Raw genomic sequence first — 12147 nt, 5'->3', positions numbered from 1 at the left:
TGCTGGGAAAAGCAGCATACACATGGCACTGAACTGAACTGAATGGATTGCGCTATGAGAGGCGCGCTATAGGAGGGGTGCGGTACATCCAGATCAGTTTCTGCCCTTGCACGCGCACACATCTCGGTATGTTTAGGTGTGATTACGTCATTCGAGGTGGAAACAACGCCCCCCTCCCTTTCACCCCAACAACCCCCCACCCGCCAACATCCCCCTCCTCCTCCCGTGCGCAGAGTGAGCGGTACTCTAGAGAGCTAAAGCAAACGAGCAGCTTTGGAACGACGAGCTGAAGCTGAAGGATGTGAACGGCTGGGCTGGAGTTGTCCTCCTTTATTTATTGCCATTGCACTGCAGGAATGTCGACGGATGAAATGCACGCTGGAACGACAAGCCACACACGAGCGTGTGCTTGACAGAGTGTAGCTCAGTTTTTCTGATCCGGAGGACACCAGATGGGATCGTCAGATAGGTGTGTTCATGTGTTTTTTTCTCATAGTTGACTTTGGATCTTGAACCGTGTCTTTTGAATGGTGAAATGCTGCTGAGTTGCCTTTCATTCCCTCTCGAGATACTGTTACTGTATTTACCCCTCCGGTCTGCGAGCCAAGAACTCTAACTCAGTTTCTTCCTTCATTTATCCATCATTTGAACCTTGTTGTATTGCATGCATGCATTTTTTCCTCTTTGCTGTGATTCTGGTTTTGTCAATGTCCTTGTAATGTATGTGGTTGAATTCAAAAGTGTCTAAAACATCTCAATACATATTGTAGAGGTTCTTTATGCAGGAATAAGGTTCATAGATTACATTTATCGGCAGGAAGCCATACTGTATCTCCAGTCACTAATCCTCAATCTCTCCCCACGCAGGTTATCATCTCTTCTCTAAGATAAAAATCAGAGCACCCACAGTAATGGATGCAGTGCCAGAGTATTCCCTTTTTCTCGTCCGGATTTTGGAGGAACTAGACACCAAGTACAGCACTGTGTCATATCAGGATCTGTGCAAATCCCTGTGTGCCCGCTTTGACCTGGTCCACCTGGCAAAGCTGAGGAGCCTGCTGTTCTACACAGCATGTTTGGACCCAAGTTTCCCCGCTACCCTATTTAAAGACAAGATGAGGTGCTCGGTGGAAGATCAGCAGTCTAAGAAGCTTATGGTGGCAGCGGACATTGTCACCATGTTCAACCTCATCCAGATGAATGGAGGAATGGCCAAAGACAAGTTGCCGATGAGTCATAGACCCAAGTTTCATAAGAACCAATCTTTTGAGTCCTGCAGGTCTGATACGGACGTCTATAAGTACAATGATTGTGAGAGAGCGTATGACTTCCCCGACAGAAGGGGTCATCATGTTTCACGGACGTCACCCTGCCCCAAATCGGAGTGCAACAACTGTCAGACATTTATGCCAACCTCAGACCCCAATTTCCTCCTGGGAGTCTCCAAGGATCTGAAATGTAGAGCAGCATCGCTGGATAAGCTGCAGCATCTGCCTCAGTATGCCAGTGCCAGTCCACCTCCATGTGAGATGCAGAGCACCTACTTCCCCATGGACATTGACAGTGAGTCCACCACCGACCAGGAATCTCTACACATCAACCCAAGTGGCAAGGATGTTTTCCTGCCTAACTCGGAGCCTTTCACTGTGCACTCATGCGTGCAAAAGCGGAATATCTTTAAGGAAGACTTTCACAACCTTGTTGCCTTTTCTCCCCATGTGATCTCCACGGAGTCCAAAGCCAACACCAGAGGCAGTGGAGATTACCACAGGAGGGAGCTGCACAAGCCGCCCACCTTCTTTAATCACAGCTTTGAGCTGCCATACAGCAACCCTTACTTTGAACCGGTCAGCTCGCCCATTCAGAATAAAACGAAGGTGAAGCACGAGAGCCTTGATGACTTGCAGGCATCCACGTATTTTGGACCAACAACAGTCACAGAGTGCGTGAACACCAGGAGGACTTCTGGGAGACAGGGCAGGCAGCCAGCTTGGCCCGTGAAGAGTTTAAGCCTGAACACTGAGGAGGGCCCTGACTTTGAGAGGTCCTTTTTGAACAACAAGGTGCCAAAAGACAATCACCGCCATAACATCAGCACCATGGAAAACGACCAACACTTTCAGTGTGCCAAAGAGAAGTCCACAGCCTCTCCTGCAGGCTTCTCCAAGAAGTCTAATGGACTGAAGATGAAGGAGATGACCTCTGTTGCTTGCGGTCCAAGTGTTGAAAAGAGAGAAGGTGGGAAGAGGTTCAAGGACAAGAGTATCAATTGTCCATCGATCCAGGCTGCTACCATAGACAATGGCCTTAGTGTTGGGACACAAACAGAGCAGTCTGAACAAAGGAAGCTGAAAGACTATAGCATCCACAACAAGAATGGGGAGAGGCCTTCTTTCAAACACCCAGAGGAGGACTGCGAGATTGTAAGCGATGACATTAGTGACATCTTTCGCTTCCTGGATGATATGAGCGTGTGTGGTTCCATCGGAATCACCCAGTCATCCTGCTACAACAGTAATGGCTCACTCTCTCAGGTGACCAAGTCTGATGGCGATAGCTCACCCGAACGCAACACGATCAAACTGGGCAAGTCTACCATCAAGCTCGACCGTCTCTTCCACTCTCTGGAGAACTCAGATGATGAACTCAAAGCAAGTGTCTGCAAACTGGTCCTCAGGATTGGCGAGATTGAGAAGAAGCTTGAATCTCTCTCAGGAGTGCGTGGGGAGATTTCCCAGGTCCTCTCCAAGCTCACCAGGCTGGACGAAAAGATTCAAGAACCTGAAGCAAACAGGAAATCCGGTGATAGTGGCATGGCATCACAGATCCAGACCGATGTGAATCTGTCACCTCATGTGTTTCAGTGCCACACAACAGGGCACAACGTAAAAGTGGACTCAAATGCAGAGTGGTGCTGCTCAGACGCTAGTGGCAGCGAAAGCCTGAGGGTGAAAGCACTGAAAAAGAGCATGTTCACCCGCAGGTCGTCCAGGTCTCTGACAGAGGAGAACAGTGCCACAGAATCCAAAGTGGCCAGCATCACCAACTCACCTAGAGACTGGAGGACTGTCTCCTACTCTAGCCATCCAGTGGAGGAGGTTAAGGAGAAGGAGAGGCATGGAGATGGCAAGGAAAGACACAGGAAAGCCAAAGAGGTAATAAATACAAAGCTGTGCTTGTTTTTCATCCTGCTGTGGTGATTTGTTTGGTGCACTCTTTTCGCTAACTGACGAATTGCAATTTCCAAGAGAACCAGGAAAGTCAATACACCACAGATTTATAGCACGTTACATAAGATGCAGAGCTACAGAGCTAAGCATATTATTCTCTTCTGAAGCTAACCTACACTGGGGACCTTAGCCCAGCATTGTTCTTCTACATGGGTATGTGTTTTGATTGAGTTCTGCTTAGCTTCTTAAATTCCCCTATCTACATTCCACTGCCTCATTCTGTAAAAATGCTAGTTGACAGCACATCCCTTTTGCAATGGTGAGCAGTTTCTGTGGTCCTGTGGTGCAATTATCACAGCATACCAACAATTCCTTACTCATTTTATGAGCTCAGAGAGAACTGGATTTGCCTTTGTAAGGCCACAATGAGCTGAAAGATAAATGCAGTCAAATTGGGCACGATGGTGGCATAAGGCTTTAGGAGAATTCGTCACTGTGGAGCTTTTACCACCTCCAGAGTTAACACATTCATCAGCTTAAACAGAGGGCAGTGGAGCATCGCAAATCCTGAATGCAAATGAACTGATAAAGATTGTGGAGGACATCCACGTTCCTGACTCCATGCTTGCTTTTCTCCACTTTAGCAAGTGTGGAGAAGGAGTGTAATTACTATCATGTCCTTGGGAAGGTCCGAGAAATGTCAAAAGGCAAGTGATTTGTAACGTCATCTCACAGAGCGGCCTCTAAAGGTAATTGAAATAGGGTCTTGACCTGAGTTGTGACATTCTGAGCCGTCAAGAGCAGAAGCGCCTGTGTTTCTAATACCGAGATAACACGCTTGTATGCCTGCTCAATTTAAATGAGTGACATGTTAGCTGAGCTCCGGCTGACCCCTATCCTTGATTATCTGGCTTAAAGCCAAATGTGTATGAGCCACAACAAAGAAAAGGCAGAAAAGATGCTTGAAGGAGCTGAAATACAGTTTATAAACAGTATTCTATTTCTCTGGCTTATATTTATGAAACATCAACTATGGGCATATCTACATTTGCCTGTTCTTTAGAACACATCCCCATTCTCCTTGTTCTGTTTTATGCTATTTTATTTTAGAATACTGCAAAATTCTGCTCTGTTTCTCTTGCTTCAATAACTTAATTATAATTCAGCTAGCATCAATTAGCTGGCACAGCTAACTACACAGATATCAATATTCCCATTATATCCTGTCTTTGTCCTATTATAGTCTATTTTATGCTAGAATCCTCTTAAAGTCTGTTTTATTTCTTTTTCTTCTGGCTATTTTGCATTTTTGAACATTTGCATAAATTAGCTGACACAGCTAACTATGTAGATATCAACGTTCCCATGTTCTTTAGAGAAGTTTTCTAGTCTTTGTCTTGTTTGTCTTATTTTTAGAAAATTGTTATAATCTGTTTTATTCTGTTCTGAGGCTTCAACAATTTTAAACAAATTCTGTTAGCACCAATTAGCTGACACAACAACTATGCAACATATTCATATTTTATAAAGGAATACTGCTAAAGTCTATTTTATTCCATTTCTTTTGGCTTCAATAATTTGCAGTTTTGGATAAAAGTTAGCATAAATTAGCTGACACAGCTAACTACAAAGATGTCAACATTACCATGTTCTTCAGGTACATGTTTTCTAATCTTTGTCTGTTTTATGTACTAGTTTATTTTAATAATTGCTACATTCTGTTTATTTTATACCTCTAGCCTCAATAATTGTCATTTTGCACAAATTCAGCTAGCATCAGTTAACTGACACAGCTAGTTATTCAGATATGAAAACTTGCCTAAGTTTTATTCTAGAACACTGTTATATTGTTATTTTATTGTGTAGCTTCAGTAATTTGCAATTTTAGACAAACTCAGTTAGTATTACTTAGCTGACACATTAACTATGTAGATATCAGCACTCCCAACATTCTTTAAAGGCATGTTTTATTCACCTTGATCTAGTTATAGTTTTTTCACTTTACAATATTGTCATATTCTGTTTAATTCCATTCCTCTGGCAAATTTGAGCACATTTAGCTAGCACCACTTAGCTGACAAAGCTGACTACATAGATGTCAACATTCTCATATTTTTTATAGACATGTTTTCTAGTCATTGTTTGGTTATGAGTATTTTATTTCAGAATTATGTTGAATTCTGTTTCATTACTACTCTGTAGCTTCAGCTAACTACATAGATATCAACATTACCATGTTCTTCAGATACATGTTTTCTAGTCTTTGTCCTGTTTTATTCCATTTTATTTTAGATAATTGCTACATTCTATTCATTTTATTACTCTGGCCTCAATAATTTGTCATTTTGAACAAATTCAGCTAGCATTAGTCAGCTGACACAGCTAGCTATTCAGATATCAACACTTGCCTTGTAGACAGTTTTCTTTTTTTTAATGTTTTATTCTAGAACACTGTTATATTGTTATTTTATTGTGTAGCTTCAGTAATTTGCAATTTTAAACAAACTCAGTTAGCATTAATTAGCTGACACAACAATGCAGATATCAGCACTCCCACCATTCTTTAGAGCATGTTTTATTCACCTTGTTCTGTTATATTCTTTTTCATTTTACAATATTGTCATATTCTGTTTAATTCAATTCCTCTGGCAAATTTGAATACATTTAGCTAGCACCACTTAGCTGACAAAGCTAACTACATAGATATCAACATTCATTTGTTCTGTATAGATGTGTTTTCTGGTCTTTGGTTATGAGTATTTTATTCTAGAATATTGCTGAATTCTGTTTCATTCTACTGTGAAAATTTGAAAATCTAAAACACCAGGAATGAAGAAGCGCTACAGAGGTCACAAAAATGAAACAAAAAGACAGGTGCTCCTGGGGCATGGGTGCAGAAAACTCATAAAAAGCCACTGACATGCCATTGTTCTGTGTCCCGATGAAGGCCTGAGTAGGCTGCAACGCGACGGCGCATTTTTATACTTATTGCCATGTTTCAATAAAGGCTTTTTATACTTTTTCTAAGGACGGTGTGCCCGGGATTTCTTTGCTTTGGGATTTATTTTACACTTGTCTTGTGGATGCGGGTGGATACTTTTTTGGTTTTTCACCTCCCCCAGCGTGGAACCATTGCTTTTTGTGAATTTGAAAATCTACTTAAGAAATTTGCAATTCTAGACAAATTGAGTTACCATTAACAGAATTTTTAGTTGACACAGCAGCTAATGCTATATCAGCATTCTCGTTGTTTTTCAGAGAATGTTTTATTCTGTTTGTTCTGTTATATTTTTTTTAGACTATTGTTAAATTCTGTTTACTTCCAATCCTCTGGCTTTAAAAATTTGCAAGTCTGAACAAATTTAGTTAGTGTAAATTAGCTCACATAGCAAACTACATAGATATTACATTCTCGTGTTCTTTAGAGACATGTTTTCTACTTCCCGTTATATCTCTATTATAAAAGAATAGTTATATTATTTTGTATTCTATTTTGGAGCTTCAGCCCTGATAGTAAAAGGACAGTGGTCCTCTGTTGACCTGCTGATGGCAAAGCTGGCTGTCCACCGGTGTTTTGCTCAGTGTTTTCTGGGTGGCCCACTGGTGTTTAAGCAGTTATTATCACTCCTTGTCCACTCAGTCCAATTTACTGATTTTTCCTTCCTTCCTTTCTTTAGCTATACCTTGTAAATTAGTTTAGTAAATAATGTTAATCTAGCACAGCGTCAGCAACAACATTTTCAACAAAATCATTTTATATTAGGCCTAGTCTTTTTTTTCTCTCAGCTGTTTGTAATATTTGTCTTAGTTCATTTTCCAAAATAAAAGTCTCTGTCCATTTAAAATCTGTTTGAGGAGATTAAAACCTAGTTAGAGCTTGTATGCAGGACAGTAATCTGGGTGGTCTGAGGATGGACCAGCAGTGGCAAACAGTCAAAAGGGTGCCAACTATGCCAGTGGACTGCTATATGTGTGCTGTCTGGGAGTACTTTGCAATTTTGTACTTATTGAAGTATCATCAATTAGTCGACACAACGAACTACAAAGATATTACTGTTGTTTAGAACCAATTTTCTCTTTATTCCGTTATCATCCATTTTGTGTACTGTCTAAATTGTTATATTTGTCTGGCTTCAATATTTTGCAATCATGAACAAATTCTGTTAGCATCAGTTAGCTCACCCAGCTTACTATATACATATGAACGTTCCCCTGTTCTTTAGAACGTTTTATTCTGCTTGTTCTGTTAGGTTCTATTTTGGTGCAGTTTGATGTAAGTTTTGAGCAAATTCATTTAGCATCAGTTAACTGAGACAACAACTATACAGATATCAACATTCTCAACGTCTTTAGAACATTTCGCTCTCTCTCTCTCTCTCTCTCTCTCTCTCTCTCTCTCTCTCTCTCTCTCTCTCTCTCTCTTTCTCTCTCTCTCCCCCTCTCTCTCTCTCTCCTCCGTTTGGCTGGGCGCCTGAGTGGAGGGCAGCCAGTTCCTGTGCCGCTCCCCCTCTCGCGCTTCTCCTCTTTTGGGGAGTTGATGAGTGTTGCGCTGCCATAAATCCTTCCTCTGGAGTCTCGCAGCCTCTGATTCATTTTTCTGAATGGCACCTCAGGGAACTGATACTTAATCAAAACTCTCACACAGTAATGCAACGGGGAGAAGCTAATAGTGTGCACACAGTGTTTTATGGATGTTTTTGGCTAACAGAATGTTGGACATCTCTGTGTTTTTTCATTCTCTTTTGCAAGCGTTATGTAATACAACAGCAAGCGATTTAGCTGCTTTTATTGAAATAGTGTTTGGAGAAGGAGGGATGTTTGTGTAGAGGGTCTTGAGGGTCCTAACTCAGAGCGTTTGAAATGGGGCTCTGAGAGCAGCACTGTTGTGCACAGATATGATTTAGTTCAGCAGCTCAATCACCCACAGCACAACAGAGGGCCGAAAGTAGCTTCACTTCATCAGTTCTCACACTTTTTTCTCTCTCTCTATATATATATTAAAGGGCCTATATGAAATAATAATATGACAATATGTTCCCTATGCTATCCTTATGTGATCTATATGTAAAGACTTACATGTGTATGAATCAATCTACTGAATTGGTTCAAGTCAGAGTCATAATTATGATTATTTTATCAAAACAAATGATTCCATTTTGTCACTACAAAACCCTACCGAAACTTTACCAAATCTTTTAGTAGTGACTGTTTCGGTAGTGACAATTTTAGCTCATTTTGCGCAGAACTCAAAAACGCTAGTCAGCACATGATCAGCAAACACAGCTTTGAACAGCTGTACACACATAAAGTCATCATGTTTTTAATTAAAGCACAAAAAATTTCATTTAACTGTAAAATATGTGTTTCGCTAGTGACAATTCTTAAAGTTTTACACTGATTTTCAAACATTGGGACACATTTACTTCAAAACAATGGGATATAACTGCTCACCATATGGCCATTTTTTTAACTTGAAAATTAGACATAAATCTAAATCTTTTGGCTCCACTTTAAAAGAAATCAAAAGATCTTTAAAGGAAAAAAAGGTGTAAGTCTTATTTTTACAAGTTTAAATTTATAGGTTAGGGTTTGGGACGGACACCTACTAAGAGAAAGTACCCTATAAGTGACGATTTTGTTTATATTTAGGTTATTATGATCTCTATTAATGTTTTGTGTTTACATAGATCAGATCATAGAGCAGTAGTGTATAAGCGACAGAAATACATACAAGTTTTTCATAGTTCAGTGTCAGTGAATTGTCAAGAAATAAAGCGGAAAACAATAGAAAATTACTAAGAAGCATCAACAACTTTATTGTGTCCACTTTTTACTTTTATTACAGCTTCCATTCTTTTCAGGAGACTCTTTTTCAGTTTTTCAAAGAAATCTGCAGACACACCTCCAAAGTTTAGTTTTAGTTGATTTTGCATTTTCCACTTTTTGTGATCCTAATAATCCCAAACACATCCAGTGATGTTGAGGTTTGAGACCACCAGCAGCTTCTTTTTTGAATAAATAAGTCTGTCTTGACCTTCACAGCAGAGTGATTGAGTTCGTTATCTTGCTGTAGAACAATGATTCACACCTTCAGTCAAATGAATCACCATCTCCAGATGTTGTCATACATCCGTGAGCTTGCACTGATCTACCACCATGCTTGGTTGTAAACATGGTTTGAAGAGTCTTTCATTGCTACTGCCTTCTATTACTTCCAAAGATCTTTAATTTTATTTATTATACAACAACAAACACAGGCACATGCTCACAGCCTCTTTAGCTTGACCTCCAAAAGGCCTAGGCTCATCTGACGAATCAAGCAGTTTCCAAGAGCAGCTGAGCTGTCAATGTATGTGAAGACGCAAGCGAGCTGTCATCTCCAGCCTCACTCGGAACACAACATCCGCTCCTTAGCAAGCGGCGCTGCTCGGAAAACTGCAATACAAACTGTTCCTGGAGCTGAGGCGAGGCTGGAATGTGATGAGCCTGACAGACGGTCGTGCTGTTACTCAATACAATCCAAGTTTAAAGAACACTCTGCGGAACGGAGAGAAATAGAACAGGAGCGGCTAGACTTAAGGTGAAAAATCATGAAAGTAATTAAGATTTGGCTATTAATTAACATTGTGTGTACACATATAAGAAGGATTTGGTGTCAGAAGATGGGATTGAGTTAAACATAGTGTCTCTTGGGAGACAGCAGTCTTATAAATAGGTTATTATTGCTTGGTTTAAATGGTGGCTTCTGCACTAGTTTGCACACTTTATCCTCAATGCACGACATGCACGATGTACTGTTGTGCATGTTTAGCGTTTTTCAACTTACACTCTCAGAAAAAAAGGTATGAAACTTGGGCACTGGGGCAGTTCCCCTCTTGTCACTGGGGTGGGACCCTCAAGGGTTCATCTCAGTACCTTTAGTCAGGGAACATAATTGTACCACAATCCATTGAAATGATATTTTCTAAGTTGTACTGACTCCACACACCCCGTCTCGTCTCCAGGCTTTTATTTTATTGTTCTGTTTTAAAACATTAGGATATGAAAAGGTACAAATATGTACTTTTTCACCTCGAAAAACTGTATTTAAGATTCACAATTGGACCTTAAAACAACAGTTGTAGCTTTGAGGGAACATTGATATTGTTTGTACCTTCATGAACGACAAACGTACCTGCACAGAACCTTTATTTCTAACAGTGTAATTGTTACTTGCTGCATCTGTAGCATATGGTCGACTACCAAGAAGAGAAATTTTGACATGTTTCTTTGGCTTCAATTATGATAGTTTTTTTTCAGTTTCTAAAGACAAGAATTTATTGTCTATGTTTTTTATCTGCAGAAAATCTTGGTTACTAACAAGAAACAACAGGTGTGGTGGTCCACAGTGGTGGTAATAGGAACCAGACATCCACCTCTAAAAGCTCCCTCACAGAAAGTTATTACATGCAATGGTTATAACTACACTGAGTCATTTTTTAATGATAGTTTTGAGAATGGTTTGGTAGTTTTGAAAATTGTTTTCCATTCATGGAGGAGAGATACATCCAGAACCATATAAAGCAAAATATTCCTATAGTAAGTAAAAAGGCTATATTCATGTTGTAGACATGGTGACCCGTGGTTTCTGTCAACACCACTGTAAAGAAATCTGAGTCTGTGAGATTCTCTACTATGAACCATTTCACATCAAACCACCCGGAATGTTTACATCTCAACCACTGAATTTTGCAGAAATTAAGAAAAATTTGGTGGAATTCCCCTTTTAGCCCTTCATTGGTTAGGTACAGTTTATAACATTGCTAGATAAATTTTAGGTGACACTTTATTTTGAGTGGTCCTATTTAAATGAAACAAACACTCAATGGACTAGGTTTAGGATTAGGTTTTGGGTTGAGGTTAAAGTGAGGGTCAGGATTAGGGCCAGGGTGAGGGTTAGGTTTTGGGTAAGGTTGGTAAGGTTAGATTTTGCATAATGGAAGTAACATATTAACAACACATCTACTTAATGTAAGTAATGTATCAACAGAACATCTACAAGATATTTACTTCAGTGTATTCAGATGCATCACCACTGGTACTTCACTGATATGTTGTTGATGTGTTACTGATAATCTGTTAAGAGTTTATTAATCATCTACAAATGACAACTCCAATTAAAGTATTACCAAATTTAAGTTACCACAGGAAGCCTACCAAAATCCAGAATCTCAGCATGTTCCATGACAGTATGTCCTAATCTACTGAAGTTCAGTATGGGAGAGGGTGCGGAAGTATGAGCGGGAACTGTAGAGGAATATATTGAATGCAATAATAATTTATTTCATTTTGTTATAATACACATTTATTATATTGAGTTGAATTTAGAGACCTAATTGAAAGTTGTCCACTCACAGAAATTGCTGCTTCTCAGTTTAAGCTCATAACAAGCACCTTTACTCCAGTAAAAAACACTGCTGCTGCAGCTTCACCTCACTTGTTATTTGCCGTCTTTGCTAACAAAAAGGAACTTTGAGCTTCAAAAGCTTTAGGGACGGCTGCACCAACAACTAAAAAGCACCTTAGAGCAAAGCAGTTCAACACTTCGAGCTTCAAACAGAGTAATTCAGAATATATATTTCTGTAAACTTTGGTTAGTTTCTGTAATGGGAAATAAAATTTTAATTAAAACACAGTAAAAACCCAACAGTGAGTCAGATAAGCCTGAGTACTAGAGTATTAGAGGAACCCTTTTTGGTGCCGTATAGAACCATTTTCAAAAAGGTTCTTTATAAAACCATCTACACACTCACAAACGATGATTCTTCAAGGGTTCTTTAGTGAAGAAAATGGTTCTATATAGAACCATGAACACTCAAATAACCCTTTGCATGATTAAATGATTCTTTGCATCGTGAGTGTTTTTCAGATTGATAGAGAATGTGTTGTACATGGTTCTATACAGCATCTTTTTGAAAAAGTACCAAAAAGAGCTTTG

General features: G+C 39.7%; 1 protein-coding gene across 1 annotated transcript in view; it reads left to right on the top strand.

The window, feature by feature from the left end:
- Window positions 1–281: 281 nt before the first annotated feature.
- Window positions 282–12147, top strand: part of minar1 (membrane integral NOTCH2 associated receptor 1) — a 38591-nt gene continuing 26725 nt past the window's right edge. Inside the window, exons 1-2 of the mRNA XM_036587414.1 lie at window positions 282–469; window positions 868–3155. Of these exons, the coding sequence (XP_036443307.1) occupies window positions 912–3155 (2244 nt within the window). The 5' untranslated portion in view covers window positions 282–469; window positions 868–911. The remainder of the gene's footprint in view (window positions 470–867; window positions 3156–12147) is intronic.

This window comes from Colossoma macropomum, unplaced genomic scaffold (assembly GCF_904425465.1).
Source record: "Colossoma macropomum unplaced genomic scaffold, Colossoma_macropomum, whole genome shotgun sequence".
Classification (NCBI taxonomy): Eukaryota; Metazoa; Chordata; class Actinopteri; order Characiformes; family Serrasalmidae; genus Colossoma; species Colossoma macropomum.
This window is presented reverse-complemented; position numbering and strand designations above follow the sequence as displayed.